The sequence below is a fragment of the Lontra canadensis genome, unplaced genomic scaffold (assembly GCF_010015895.1).
Source record: "Lontra canadensis isolate GAN:19392208 unplaced genomic scaffold, GSC_riverotter_1.0 scaffold1, whole genome shotgun sequence".
NCBI lineage: Eukaryota > Metazoa > Chordata > Mammalia > Carnivora > Mustelidae > Lontra > Lontra canadensis.
In genome coordinates this window covers 95,194,102-95,209,882 of record NW_022630995.1, presented here as the reverse complement: position 1 = coordinate 95,209,882, position 15,781 = coordinate 95,194,102, and the positions used below count along the sequence as shown (strand labels likewise).

At 40.9% G+C, this 15,781-nt stretch overlaps 1 protein-coding gene across 7 annotated transcripts in view; it reads left to right on the top strand.

The window, feature by feature from the left end:
- ALPK1 (alpha kinase 1) overlaps nt 1-13,612 on the top strand; it is a 112,088-nt gene extending 98,476 nt beyond the window's left edge. For 4 of the 7 annotated variants that reach the window (XM_032859618.1, XM_032859639.1, XM_032859609.1 and 1 more), the window contains 5 exons: nt 890-3,005; nt 5,647-5,800; nt 10,411-10,573; nt 11,765-11,951; nt 13,137-13,612. In XM_032859618.1, the coding sequence (XP_032715509.1) occupies nt 890-3,005; nt 5,647-5,800; nt 10,411-10,573; nt 11,765-11,951; nt 13,137-13,336 (2,820 nt within the window). In that variant the 3' untranslated portion in view covers nt 13,337-13,612. Of the gene's footprint in view, nt 1-889; nt 3,006-5,646; nt 5,801-10,410; nt 10,574-11,764; nt 11,952-13,136 lie in introns of those variants that run through there. The other 3 variants (XM_032859660.1, XM_032859670.1, XM_032859650.1) reach the window with 2 other exon arrangements.
- The last annotated feature ends 2,169 nt before the right edge of the window (nt 13,613-15,781 follow it).

Here is a 15,781-nt window from a genome sequence, read left to right as displayed (position 1 = left end):
GTGGGTTGAGCCTCTGCCTTCGGTTCAGGTCATGATCTCAGGGTCCTGGGATCGAGCCTCGAATCGGGCTCTCTGCTTGGAGAGAAGCCTTCTTCTCCCTCTTCTCCCTCTCTCTCTCTGCCTTCTTGTGATCTCAAGTAAATAAATAAAATCCTTAAAAAAAAAAAAAAAAGAATTGCCCAAGGAGTCTTTTCAAAATGCACATTCCTGATCCACCCAACATCCACTAAATGCAAATCTCTGGGACTGGTACTAGAAATCTTTCATTTTGAAATACTGCCCTGGTGCACAGAGAGCTTTGGAAGCTGCTACTCCATGGTTTTGACTACTATTAAATACATGGTGCCTTTGTATATGGTAGCCTTATTTACACAGAGAAAATTACTATGTTCATGTCCCATGTATAGAATCTCTTTGCTAAAACTAACAACAGAAGTAACAGCAACAACAACTTTATAATCTTTGATCAAAAATATCAGGCCTGAGTCTCCTGGCTGGTTCAGTCAGAGTAGCATGCAACTCTTGATCACTGGGTCATGAGTTTGAACTCCACCTTGGGTATAGAGATTACTAAAATAAATAAATTAATAAATAAATAAACTTAAAAAAAAAGAAGTATCAGGCCTACAGCAAGATGGTAGCTCAAGCTAATTTCTTACCCCCTCATGCCAACCAATCACATACAACCCAGTCCGTTCTCCTGTTTCACCAAAAATACTTTGGGTCCTTGACTCAAGACATGATTGTGTATTTTCCTTAGAATATCTGCGGTGTGTGTGTTTATTTTCCTATAATTCTTCTAATGACTGTCCTCTAGGAATGAAGTTTTTCCTGATTCAATTCCAGTTTCTAATTCAATGTCTGATTTTGTATTTGGTATTTTCCTCAGAACATCCGTGGCACATGCTTATTGTCCTATAGTAGTTCTGATGACTGTCCTCCAGAAATGAAAAATTCATATCTGTATGAAGCCAAAGAGGCCTTCGAAATTGGCCTCCTCACTAAGAGATATGACGAACCAGCCACTGGAAAACAAGAGCTTCATAGTCTTCTCAAAGCTGCTTTCGGCCTGACCACAGTGCACCAAAGACTCTACGGGGAGAACGAGATGGTCCGCGTAGCCAGTCAGCTCTGTAATGAAGCTATGGGAAAGCTGTACAGTTTCAGTACTTCCTCTGGAAGTCAGGAGAGAGAAGCTCTCTCTCAGCAGATCTTGTCTATTATAACCCAGGTGAAGGATCGTTTACAAATTCAAGGCTTCTTAAATTTAGATGACAAGTCTTATGTTCCAGAGAGTTTCAAGCATGGGTTGGATAAACCCATCTTGCATGGGCATGTGGATTTCCAAAAAATTCTTGGAGCCTATTCACAGCACCACACTTCAGTGTGTGAAGTATTTGAAAGCTCTTGTGGAAACAACAAAAATCAACAGAAAGATGCAAAAACCAAAGTCTGTATCACTACTCTAAAAACGGAGACGAAAAACGTAGATACTGTGAGTACTACTGAAGACAAATCACATTTTCAAAAAGCCATGGTAATATCGTCCTCCCGAATGGCTAAGAATAGTCAGGAGACACTCAGGAGGATAAGAGGGAAAACCTGGACCCATTCTGATGCATTTCAAGTCTCCTTGGATCAAGATGTAGAGGCTGAGGTTGAGTCACCAGACCACAGTTATGGTGAAGGAGCTGTTTTGGACAAGTCTCTGAGTGACGGCCATTGCTCTAGTTGTTGGAGCAAGTTATCAGGGGCTAGTTCTTCTACAAGCTGGGAGGAAGTGAATTATATAGATGATAGGCCAACCAGAAAAGAGCCTTGCAAAGAAGAACGTCTTGTGGATACTCAGTGTTCCACTGCCCTGTCTGAAGAGCTAGAGATCAATGAGGAAAGAAGAGCTGTACATCAACTGTCTTCAGAACTTCATGGTCTCCCTCTCCAAGTGTCCAAGGATGACAGTTTAGAGTCTTCTCAAAGTCAGCAACACAAACACATGCCCTTGACAACCTTCTGTCCTCATAACACAACAGCCATATTCTTGGCCTCTGGTGCAGGGCTGTTAGAAGGAGCTCCAGAACGTGTGCAGAAAGTCAGAAACATGGGATCCAGAAACACTTCTGCTCATTCCAGTCCCTCGGTTGGTTCTGCTTCTTTGTCCTCTTCTGATTCTGGTCCACCCAAGAACATAGCCACATACCCTTTGGTCCGAGAAGAAAGCTTTGAACTAACTGAACTTCCAGAAATCAACTGCGATGATGAAGACAGGCATGGGGAAGAAATCAAAAGAGGCACAGGCCTTACATTCAAAGATAGCTCCTCCTGGATTGACCCAGAAGGAGAAACAGAGGAAAAAGAGGAGGATACACCCTTACACTCTCACATAGCCGTGGAGTTGTCTCTGGGCAAAAGTTCTGTGACAGCATGTAGCTCTTCCACTCTTCATTGGCCTGTGCAAAATCCTGACTCAGAAAAGAGTGGCGGCTCAGTCAAAGAGCAGGACATTGACCCTGATGCCTCCACAGTGGATGAGGAGGGCCAGCTGCTGGACAGCACAGACGTTCACCCCACCAGGGGGTGTGGCTCTTCTAGCCTATTTGCTCTGAGGCAGCCGCGTGATCAGGGGGCTGAGACCCCCGGTCCATCTGTAAGCAGTAACATTGCCTTCCCTGATTTTAGCAAGGACTGCACTACCACAGAGGAAGGAAACAAACCAGGAAACACACTAAACTGCAGCCAGAACTCCAGCTCATCCTCTCCATGGTGGTTGAAATCACCTGCATTTTCCAGCGGTTCTTCTGAGAGGGAAACCTCATGGTCCTTTCTGAATTCCAGTGGAAGTTCTTTTGTTTCATTGCCAGGAATGATAAGGCAAGAGATCCTAGAGGCTCGAACCCTACACCCTGATGATTTTGAAAAACTCTTGGCAGGGGTGAGGCATGAGTGGCTGTTACAGAGACTGGAGAATACAGGAGTTTTTAAGCCCAATCAACTCCACCAAGCACACAGTGAGTACAACCTTTTTGGTAGGTAGAGCCTCAGGAAGCCTCAGTGTGCAGTTGGGGTCCTCTGAAGAGCTTGATGTGTAGATCACTTAAAACTCATGAAAGACACAGACACCTCTTACACTTTGTGAATATACAGAAAAATATGTACTTTGGGGGTTTCCCTCACTCTTGGTGTGGTGGACGCTAATGGTCGCAAAGACTAGAGGCTTATTCAGGCCACCTCATATGTTGGGGGCTTGCTGTGAAGACACACAAGGCAGTAAGGGAGACAAGAATCTTACAGGACCAAGGGACAGTCATCACTTGGGTTTTTTTTTTTTTTCTTTTCCATGGATTCTCATTACCAACCAGCTGATTTCTGTTTTTCCCTATTCAGATTCTAAGGGGCAGAGTTTGACCTAGTTAAACATCACTCTTCTGCAGGGCAGAGATTTTCACACCTGTCCGCAAGGTTTCTCCCAGCCAATGGGTTGAGCAAGTGCCCTCTACTATTGCAATCAGCAATTCCTTCTTGCTTATGGAACAGCCCAGTGTCACTTACCATAGCAGGGAGTCTTGGTTGGGGCCATCCGGTAGTCAATGTGTCTATTACAGCTTAGAAGTGGTGGAGAGGCGGGGAAGGAGACAAAAGAAGGTTCCTCTCTTAGCCCCGAAGATCATATCGTAGCACCCTCTAAGATACTGAAGAATTATTTGAATGAGAGAAAAGAGACAAATTCTGCGGATTGCTAAGCACTGGATACTAAAGTAATAGTTCTTGGGGAGCCTGGGTAGTTGGTTAAGTGTCCAACTCTTGATTTCAGCTCAGGTCGTGATCTCAGGGTCCTAGGTTCTAGCACCCTGTGGAGCACAGCATCAGGGTCCATGCTCAGTGGGAAGTTTGCTGGAGGATTCTCTCTCTCCCTCTCCCTCTCCCCTTCTCTCCGCTCACTCACTCTCTCTCTTTATCTCTTTATCTCATGTAATCAATCAATCAATCAATCAATAGAGTAGTAGTTTTCAATCTTGTCATCATATAAGAATCCCTATGGGTGGGGGAGCTTTTTAAAATTTCCAGTGCCTCACCCCAGAGTGTCCAATCTAATGAGTCTGAGGTTTGGATCCAGGCATCAGTATTTTTTAAGAGCTCTTTAAAAAAAAAAAAGAAAAAAAAAGATTTTATTTATTTGAGAGAGAAAATGAGAGAGATAGAGCATGAGAAGAGGGAGGGTCAGAGGGAGAAGCAGACTCCCTGCCAAGCAGGGAGCCTGCTGCAGGACTTAATTCCAGGACTCCAGGATTATGACTGGAGCCAAAGGCAGTCACTTAACCAAATGGGCCACCCAGGCGCCCTTAAGAGCTCTTCAGTAAGTTTTTATAAAGACAATGTCAGTCACTTCTGTTCAAAGTATTCCAGTGCTTTTCCTGCTGCCTTGAAGTCACACTAAGATACAGATCAGTTTTCACAAAAAGAAGTGAAATGCTACTCTAGTAGGGTCTCCCTATTCACTATTCCCTTTCTAGGGATTCTGTAGGTTCAGAATCACATTTCTTAGAGTTAGGCAACCCTTTATTGTTACGCCTATGTGCCAGTTTGTGGGTAAAACGCCACATGTACATGATCTCAGACCCAGTAGGGGAATATTATTATCCCCAGTGTACAGATAAGAAAAACAGAGGAAGCACAAAACAAGTTATACATTCCTCCGTCTTGCTTCCCCCAGTTCACTGCCTTTCCTATGGATGTGTGCAAGCAGCTCGCCTTCTGTTTCCATCCCCAGTTTCTCTGACTGAGTGACCCAACCCTGGCTACTGTCTTCCCCAGCCTCCAGCCATCTCCCGCCCCAGACCCAGACCTGTGAGTTTATCTTACTTGAAGTATTTTTCTCTCCTGAGTCACCTGTACCTTCACCCATTATCAGGACCTAGATGCAGGAGGTCCTTGTTCACATCATTTCAACTGGGATCCCAAAATGTTGCATTTCTTCTCAGAGTTCATGTCTTTTCCCTCTAAGAAATGCTTTCTTACTTGCCCTGTTCTGCCTTTCCTTAAGGTGGAGACAGTTTTTTGCTTTTCCTTCTTATCTTTTCCTTCTTCAATTGAGTAGAATTGAATTGTACGGTAGCTATATTTTGTCAAGTAATTCCTGGACTTTCCCAGCTTAAACAGAACAAGTAAGAGAAAATTAAGGTGCACTTTAATAGTAACCATGGTTTCTGGAGTTGCCAGGAGTCTCTGAGGGAAAGTTATTTCATTTATTTCTATCTATATGGTCTGGTACCAGTCGTAGGTCCCAGGTTCCCCAGATAATTAGCAGAAAATGCAAGCATATATCACTCTTCCAAGATGGTCTCTGGGGCTTTGCTGCTTAAAAAGACTTTCCTTCCCACTATTTTCAGACAAAAACTGGCCTTATCTTAATCCCTCACCATCACAAGCAAAAGATTTTGTGAATCTTCATTACATTTGCAAAGCTTTAGTTTATTGTACTTCACTAACTTTGCAGTAGTAGTCATAGAAGAGGCTGAACTTTGAGAAAACATCTAAAGAAACTGAAGATATCAGGCAATTTGGATTAGAATCTGTGTTGCTTCAACTTTATTTATAAATTATAACAAACTTTGAAAATAACATCCATTTTTATCTTCTCTTTTTTTCCAGATGCTCTTTTATTAAAATACTCTAAAAAATCAGAACTATGGACAGCCCAAGAAACTGTTGTATATTTGGGGGACTACCTGAATGTGAAGAAGAAAGGCAGACAAAGAAATGCTTTTTGGGTTCATTATCTTCATCAGGAAGAAACTCTGGGGAGGTATTTCTTTAAAACATCTGTACTTCTAATGCAAAATGGGCTAATTATGCCTTTCTGTTACTTAATCACTTATGTGATTTTGAAAGAGCCAGAAAAGTTGGCCACAATGTATATTTTCAGATCCCTACTCCTTTCTCCTCATTAACTGACAGTAGTTACCACACACTGAACAACATTATGTCAGCCATTTTACATAGATGTACATGATGTCAAACCTCTCAGGGAGACATTGTTATCCCCACTGTACAGATAAGAAAAATGGAGTTTCTGACTGTATGGCAGGGCAGAGAGCCTCAAACACTCCCACTAAAAATGCTGGCAAGAAGTCTAGTTCAACTGTGAAAACTACACTTATATGTAAATAAACAGTCTGCAGAAAAGGTAGGAGACTCCTTTGAGGCTAGGGATGAAGCATTTTTGGAGGTATAAGTGCATACTGAGCCCTTGAGACACCTCCTGTAGACATTCTGAGTGGGGTAGGATGAGGTGGCAGCTAGTGACCAAAGTTACACGTGTAAGGGAGTGTTTAGAGATCATCCATATAAAACAGGGATGCAGGAATGGCTACATCTTTAAGGAGAAACTTATATTTAAAAAAAAAAAAAAAAACAAGGGGCACCTGGGTAGCTCAGTGGGTTAAAGCTTCTGCCTTCGGCTCAGGTCATGATCTCAGGGTCCTGGGATCGAGCCCCGCATCAGGCTCTCTGCTCGGCAGGGAAACTGCTTCCTCCTCTCTCTCTGCCTGCCTTTCTGTGATCTTTGTCTGTCAAATAAATAAATAAAATCTTTTCAAAAATTAAATTAAAAAATAAATAAAATAAACAAAAAACAAAACAAACAGACAAAAAAAAAAACCCCAAGCTCCTGGGTGGCTCAGCTCCTTAAGTGTCCAACTGTTGATTTCGGCTGAGGTCATGATTGATCTCAGGGTCATGAGATAGAGCCCCATGTCCGTTTTCTTGTTCATCAAGCAGTCTGCTGGAGATTCTGCCTCTCCATCTGCTCCTCCTCCGGCTCTCTCTCCCTCTCAAATAAATAAATAAATCTTTATTTTTTAAAAAATCCCACTGAGGTAAACACCCAGAAAATTTTTTGTTTGGCCTTAGTTCTGGATGACAACTTCAAGCAAAAACTCACCTGAGAAATAGTCACCACAAGTGGTCCGCATTAGGTTTGAGGCCTAATTTTATATCATCTGTGTATTTAAAAAGACCTATAAGCCAAGAATTTTAAGATGGATCCTGTTCTTTATCCAAATCTAAATAATGTAAGAAATAAATAGGAAGAGAAGAAATGAGAGAGAGTGAGAAATTGGGTGATTCTTAAACAATGGAAGTATATTTCTTGAAAAGGTTGTTGTTGATAATAATAATAATAATAATAGGAACATGTAAATCTACTTACCAAGTATATATGTGCCAAGGCTTATGTTAAGTAATTTATATACTAATTTAATTGATCATCACAAAACACTATGAGGCAAACATTATTATCCCCATTTTACAGATGAGGGAACTGAGGCATAGAGATACTAAGAAACTTGCCCCACATCACACATCCAAGCGATGAAGCTGTGTGTTATGGGTTGAATGAGTTTTTTAACAGCTCTGTACCTCCAGCCTCAAATTCATATGTTGAAATCCTAACCCATAGTACTCAGACTGTGATCTTATTGAAAGAGAGTCATTGCAGATATAATTAGATAAGATGAGGTCATTTTGGAATAGGGTGGGCCGCTCATCCTCTCTTATAAAAAGGAAATTTGGAGATAGACCTGCACAAGGAGAATGCATGTCAGATTGTAGTTATGTTGCCACAGAGCAGAAACCACCAGAAGCCAGGAGGGAGGACTGGAAAACATCCTTCTCTAGTGGCTTCAGAGGGAACATGGCCTCTGCCGACATCTTGTTCTTGGACTTACAGGCTCCAGAACTGTGACAGAACCCATTTCTGTTGTTTAAATCACTCAATTTATGGCTCTTGGTTATAGTAGCCCTAAGAAATTAATACAGCAGGATGTGTCATAAGGATCTGAAATGGAAAATGAAAGAGAGAATAAGAAACGTGAAAGATGAAAAGAGAGGATCCAACGTATATCTGATCCGAAAAAGATAACAGATCAAATAGAAAAGAATTACTATTTAAATAGATAATACCTGATAATTTCCCAGAATTGCCAAAATACATTAATCTTCAAATACAGGAGTCATAGTAAATCCTAAGTAGGATAGAAGAGGAGGGAAGAAACTAGGAAGGCAGGCAGGCAATCATAAACCCACTTCTAGCTACATAGCAGTGAAACTTTAGAACACCAAGGTTAAAGAAATAATCTTAAAAGCTGTCAATGAAAAAAGAGTTTACTGCTAACAAATCCTTACTGAAGAAAAATGATCCCAACAAAATGGCATAAGATGCCAGAAAGAATGGACCTCTGTCCCCAGATTGATGATCCTCTACCTAGGGCTGGAGGTCCTCTGACAGAATGTTTGGGAACGGTTCCAGTACCGGGGTTTGCTCAAAGTTCTGAACGGATTCAAAGCTACTGCAAGCCGAGCGGTCTGTCCATAGCAGAAACGCTGGATTAACCCTGTTAGGCAACTGCTCCTCTGCTGCCTGCTTTCTGATGCTTTAGAGGTTCCTCCTCTGCAGCCTCCACTGTCAGATTGTCTTTTTTTTTTTTTTTAAGATTTTATTTATTTATTTTTGAGAGAATATGTGAGCAGGGAAAGGGGCAGAGGAAGAGGGAGAGAGAAAATCTCAAGCTGATTCTGCATTGAGTGCAGAGCCCATCACCGGGCTTGATCTCAGGACCCTGAGATCATGACCTGAGCCAAAACTAAGAGTTGGACACTTAATCAACTGAGCAACCCAGGTGCCCCTCAAATTTCCCTTCTGATCCTCAGGGGTCTGAATGGCCAAAACTTCAGCCAACTTGGATTTCATAATCCTATTGGACTTGGTAATTTTGTTGTTGTTGTTAACATATAGTGTATTATTTGTTTCAGTGATACAGGTCTGTGATTCATCAGTCTTACACAATTTACAGCACTCACTGTAGCACATACCCTCCCCAGTGTCCATCACCCAGCCACCCCATCCCTCCCACTCCACTCCCCCCCAGCAGCCCTCAGTTTGTTTCCTGAAATTAAGAGTCTCTTATGGTTTGTCTCCCTCTCTGGGTTCATCTTGTTTCATTTTTCCCTCCCTTCCCCTATGATCCTCTGCCTTGTTTCTCAAATTCCTCATATCAGTGAGATCATATGATAATTGTCTCCCTCTGATTGACTTACTTCGCTTAGCGTAATACCCTCTAGTTCCATCCATGTCGTTACAAATGGTAAGATTTCAATTTTTTTGATGGTGGACTCAGTAATTTCTGGAGAGCGTTTTCTCTAGTTGAGGTCTATAACTCTGACAATTCTCTTTGATTTTTGGAGGTCACTCTGGACACACGCAAATTCCTCATAAATTCACACTGGCTTATAGCAAATATAAACTCCAGTAAAGTGTGATAGTTACTGTTTTGCTCCTTTCAACACTTAATCATTTACTGCCCTCATATGTTGTCTCCAGCTATGCATAAGGCCTTGAAATATACAAATCCTATGTCACACTTTCTTCAAAATATTCAGGACTAGCACAGGACTACGCACATAACAGGTGATGATGGAAACAAGTATTTGTACAGATGAAGTAATCACAAAAGAAAGGGATAGAGGAAGACTTCAGATTGATTAACTGACCTGTTTAAGGCCACAGTGCGGGTAGTAAAAGATCTGATTGCAGAGCCCACACTTTCCAGTGTCCATCCTGGCTCCCTAGACTCGCCAGGGGGGGCTGGCCAACTGCTACAGTAACTGGACACTTGCTCTATAATCACCATTGTCCTGGGGCAGTGTATCAGAAAGTGTTCTTCAGGAAAACAGAACCAAGAAGATATATACACATATAGACAGAGATTTATTGTCAGGATTTGGCTTGCATGATGATAGACGCCAGGAAACCTCAAGCTCTGCGTTGGCCAGCTGGAGACCCAGGAGAGCTAATGGTGTAGTTCCAGGTCAGAGGCCAGTAGGCTCAAGACCAGGAAGAGCTGATGTTTCAGTTCAAGTCCAAAGGCAGGAAAAGACCAGTGTCCCAGCTCAAAGGCAGTGTGACAGGCGGAATTCTCTTCACTTGGGAGAAGGTCATTCTTTTCATTCTATTTTTTGTCCTCCAACTGATTAGATTAGGCCCATCCACATGAGGGAGAGCAATCTGCTTTACTTAGTGTGTTGATTTAAGTGTGAAATTTATCCCAAAATAACCTCACCAAAACAGCCAGAATTATGGTTGATCAAATATCAGGGCACCTTATGGCCAAGTCAAGATAGCACATAACATTAGCCGTCACCATCAGCCAACATGAATTATGTTCTCATGTTCAGGAGGCGCTTACAAAATTATTTGAGTCATGAAATAAGAAAGGATAGTTAATATTGACTGTCCAAGGTAGAGAAAGAGTAATGTCTTTCAAGAATTTTTACATCTCTCCTTTCGTCTCTGCTCTCTTCCTCTGTGATAAGATCACTTTTGCATTTCTTTTGTATGGTTTTTTCCTCTGGTCATAGATATGTTGGGAAAGAATATAAGGAGCAGAAGGGGCTCTGGCACCACTTCACTGATGTGGAACGGCAAATGACCGCACAGCACTACGTGACGGAATTTAACAAGAGACTTTACGAACAAAAGATTCCAACACAGATATTCTATATCCCATCCACATTATTACTGGTAAGATTAAAGAGGGCAAGTGTTTCGTTCAACAGGTCTATGCGTACATATTTGCTAACTCCCAATAAACTCAGTTACCAGACTCCCTCAACTGCTTCAACTTCTTCATCTACTTAGGGAGATGTGTAAGAACTATGACCTTCTAGACCCTGAACACATAATTTGGATCTTTCAAGTCACCCTGTTAAGTCTGGTGTCTGGTCCCACATGGTCAAGTGAGCTTTTTTCATATCCTTTCTTTGTGTACTGGCTGTACTTTCAAAGAGAGAAGAAGGACCCTAAAGATGATACGGAGTACAAATTATCCCCTCGACAACCTGATGCATGAATTCACTATTTTACATCTGTTAGTCCCCACCCCTGGCAGCCAAGGAATTACCAAGTCATAGTTTAAACACCTTTAGTAAGGAAAAATAATTATTCCCTTTTCACTTGCAAACAATTCTACTTGTTAGGAAGTTCTTAGATCTAGCCCAAAGGTGTCTTTGTCTGATTTCTACCTATGAATTGCAACTCCACCTTCTGGGGTCATTGAGCCCAATCTGTTTTTACTAAGCTATCTCTTTAAATATAGAAAGACACTGACTTTTATTTGGGTGAAGAATATCCTGCCTTCCCAAATATGTTGGATCCTTGGCTCATTCATACCTAAAGAATTTTTTTTTTTACATTGGCCAAAGACATTTTTTGACCCGTATTTTGTTACTACCAATTACAGCTATCATCCATTTTTCACTTTCTTTATGTCAAGCACTATGCCAGGCATTTAACACATCAACTCTAACCTTTGAAACAACTTGACAAAAGAGATTATACCCACAAATGTTTGAACTGCTATTCCAGCCCAGCATTCCAGGCCATGATTTATCTCCATGACAAGCTAGCTCTCTACAGTAGGTCACTTCATGGCCTCATTTTTATGTGAGTATTTTAAAAAAAGAATAAAAATTATTTTAGGTTCCATTATATGCCAAAATGTTAGGCACTTTACATGCATTTTTCTCATTTAATTTTTTTTAACAGTGCTATAAGGTCGTTATTATTACAGTATCTGCTTTACAGATGAGCAGACCAAAACCTCCGGAAGTAACAGCTCCTAAGCGGCAAAGCCTAGGTTCAAAGTGAGGTCTACCCAAGCCCAAAGCCTGTGGCCTTCCTAGTCATTTATGGTCTCCCATTTCTATTTTTCAGATTTTGGAAGGCAAGACAATAAAGGGATGTATCAGTGTGGAACCTTACATACTGGGAGAATTTGTGAAGTTATCAAATAACGCAAAAGTGGTTAAAACAGAATACAAAGCCACAGAATATGGATTGGCTTATGGCCATTTTTCCTATGAGTTTTCTAATCATAGAGATGTTGTAGTTGATTTACAAGGTATGTGAAATTGGGATTTTTAAATTTTTAGTGTTATTCATATGTAAACATGAGGTCTTGTAACTAGCGCTTCCAGTCATTATTTAATGTAATAGACTGTTCAGGGCCTAAATAGACCGCTATTTATAATTCAATTGATTGATTTTACTGTAATGATGTCTGTAAAAATTGTCTAAAACAAATGATGTCTGTAAAAATTGTCTAAAGTGTCTACAAGGGTCTAAAGTGTCACAAAATCAGTAAGATCTGGCTCACATTCTTCTGGGCTCAATTCTAGAGCAAATCCACTTTTTTTTTATTTCATTTAAGTATATTTGAATGATGTAGGTTTTTTAATATTGCATGCTTTAATATGTGGAAAGACTTGCCACTCGTTCTTTTCTTCAGCCCTTTACCTTTATTACAAGTGTGACATTAGGTTTCATAATGGGGTCATTATGAAATAGAAAGTTGTGTGCACTCGAATCTGACTTTTAAAAAAGATCTCTGCATTTATATTTTAATTTTATTTCCGTTCATCTAGTATTTTGTTTACCGGAATTATTAGCCAATACTCTTCTTTTAAATGATAAATGAGTTTTCTTATAACTGTTTTTAGTAATGATTCTATGACCATTCTCCAAGATTTTCTCTATCCCCCTTCCATAGCATTTATCATCAGTCTCTATCATATTATGTATTTTACTTATTTATATTGCTTATTAATCTGTCCCACTTCACCAGAATGTTAGCTCAATGAGTATAGTGATTTTTTACTTATTGCTTAATCCCCAGTACTCAAAACAGTGTCTTGTATACTGTGTATGCTCGATAAATACTTGCTAAATGAACAGATGAATTAATGGGTTAGGCACTAAAAAGCAACTTATGAATCGTGAAATGTTCAATATATTGTTATATCCGTAATTAAACTAAGTGCATTTTTTGCTCTCTAATTCCTTGAAAATTGGTGGTCTAGGTGTGTCATATTTGACAAATTTAATTCTCTAATGTTCAGTTTCCCTTCTTAAACCAGTAATTGGAATACACAATACCAAATCCCTTAACAGAAACTTATTAAACATAAACTTCAGTATAACCAAGTTTTTAAAGTATCTCTCTAAATAAATACATTTTATTTTTCTGAAATACTTTACTGACCTTTATAAAGGATTTAATTCTCAGACATATGTATTTCTTTTTTAGGTTGGGTGACTGGGAATGGAAAAGGGCTCATCTATCTGACAGATCCCCAGATTCACTCTGTTGATCAGAATGATGTCACAACCAATTTTGGAAAGAAAGGAATTTTTTACTTTTTTAATCACCAGCATGTGAAATGTAATGAAATATGCCATCGTCTTTCTCTGACAAGACCTTCAGTTGAGAAACCAAATAATTCATAGACTCTCTGGCATGGTAATGGGATAGGCTTAGTGCTCCTTACATGTGTGGGGTCCTGCCCTCTTTCCAGGCACACACAGTATGGCACAGCCCATCCCCTTGGGCTTAGGCAGGACCATGGGACTAGTTCTAGCCAATGATGTGAGATGAATTGTTGAATATCAATTTCAGGCCCTTATTTAATTGCCAGTGCAAGCGGAGTTACTTTCCTTCCACCACAATGAGCAGAATATGTCAGGAGATAGCTGCTTATCGGTGTTAAGCCCTGTAGTGAGGGCAACCTGAAAAAATCCCCACCGGACCCATCGTGGACACAAAACAGATGAGAAATAAACTTTTGTGGCTTAAGCCATCGAGATTTTGGAGTTTTCTGGTCAGTATCTATCAACGATGGTACTATGGGTGTTTTTCCTATCGATTTAGGAGTTTTCCATATGTATTAAAGAGTTCAGGACAGGGTGCCTGGGTGGCTCACTGGGTTAAGCCTCTGCCTTCAGCTCAGGTCATGATCTCTGTGTCCTGGGATTGAGCCCCGCATTAGGCTCTCTGCCCAGCAGGGAGTCTGCTTCACCCTCTCTCTGCCTACTTGTGATCTCTCTCTGTCAAATAAATAAATAAAATTTTTTTAAAAAAAGAAGAACTCTTGGGACGCCTGGGTGGCTCAGTGGGTTAAGCCGCTGCCTTCGGCTCGGGTCGTGATCTCGGGATCCTGGGATCGAGTCCCGCATCGGGCTCTCTGCTCGGTGGGGAGCCTGCTTCCCTCTCTCTCTCTCTCTGCCTGTCTCTGTCTACTGTGATCTCTCTCTGTCAAATAAATAAAATAAAATCTTTAAAAAAAAAAAAAAAAGAAGAAGAAGAAGAACTCTTTAAAAAAAAAAAAGAGTTCAGGACATTGTAATATGAGTTCCTGTTGTTTTCTGTTTGTCTTCTGACATTTAACTTCGCATGAATTTTTTTTTCCTTGCAGAATTTACTTTATACAGTTGAATTCATTCATCTTTTATTTTATGGTTTCTAGGTTCTAGGTTCTATGTAGATCCTCCTCCCACGAGTTTCTTTATTTTTAGAGTACGTTTCTAGTACGTTTACATTTACAAAAGGTCTGAGGGAAGAATGGTGCATTGTAAGAGGCACGACAGTCCACTCCTTGCGCCACACACATCTGCTTCTTCACACGCATGTGGGGAGCAGCTCATCCACCGTCTTGTTAAAAGAAATTTAGAAAAAAGATACTGGTGAGGTATTCCCTTACTGAGGTTAGTCTTTGGGGACATAGCTGATTTTCATTCTTTCCCTCCTCCACTATTCAGTCTAACTTTCCCTCATTCGGAGGTATTACTTCAGCAAGTCTTGGTGGCTGATCTGGTAAGATTCAGACCTCCTATGTGCAGTTTCTGCTTACTTGATAGTTAGAACTTTCCCATTTTGGGTTACAGGGCAAGTCCGTCCACAGCTGCGGCTGTGGAAGTGAGAACCGTATAGATCTCCTGCTGTGGGGGTGCGGTTAACCCACACTCCAGCTCTGAGCCCTCCGGATCACAGTGAAGTCATGTACCGCCCCCCCACACCCCCGCATGCTCTCAGCCAGTGACTCAGCAAGGCCAGGAAATCCAGGCTCCGAATGCTTCAGACAGGTGGCTGTACACAACATCTTCCCAGTGGCCTGAGAAAAATCTTCTTAACACTCTGTTGCCGTTTGACACTCTTCCTTCCCAGTCCTCCTTTGCCTTCTTTCACTGGTACCACACCTGCATATCCCTCTTCCCACCCCTTGGCCTTTAGAGTCATTTCTCCCAACAAATATCTCGTGTGTCTAATCCCTTTCAGGCATCTGCTTCCTGAACAACCCAAACCAACAAAAGTTTCTTAAAGAAATGGAAAAAACTTCATCCTATTAACAAAGAGGAAAACTTGTATCATTCCCAAAGATGCAAAAAAAGGGCATTTAATAAAATGAAAATCAATTCACGGTAGAAAGCTCTCTGCAAACTAAGCGTAAAGGAAAGCTTTCTAAATCTGATAAAGGGATTTTTTTAACTTTTTTTTTTTTTTTTTAAACAGCAATATCATTGGGTGCCTGAGTGGCTCAGTGGGTTAAGCCTCTGCCTTTGGCTCAGGTCATGATCTCAGGCTCCTGGAATCAAGCCCCGCATTGGGCTCTCTGCTCAGCAGGGATCCTGCCTCCCCCCTCTCTCTGCCTGCCTCTCTGTCTACTTGTGATCTCTCTCTCCTTGTCAAATAAATAAATTAAATCTTTAAAAAAAAAAAACAGCAATATTATAATTAATAGTGAGGCACTTAACTGTTTCCATTTGAGAAAAGGAGCAAAACAAATTTGTTTACTATCCAAACCCTATGTATCCTTTGTGAAAAAAATTAAAAATAAATACATTGATGTCTGACCCTGGTTTCTGGCACAAGGCTCCTAAAAGCCTTGTAATTCCCAA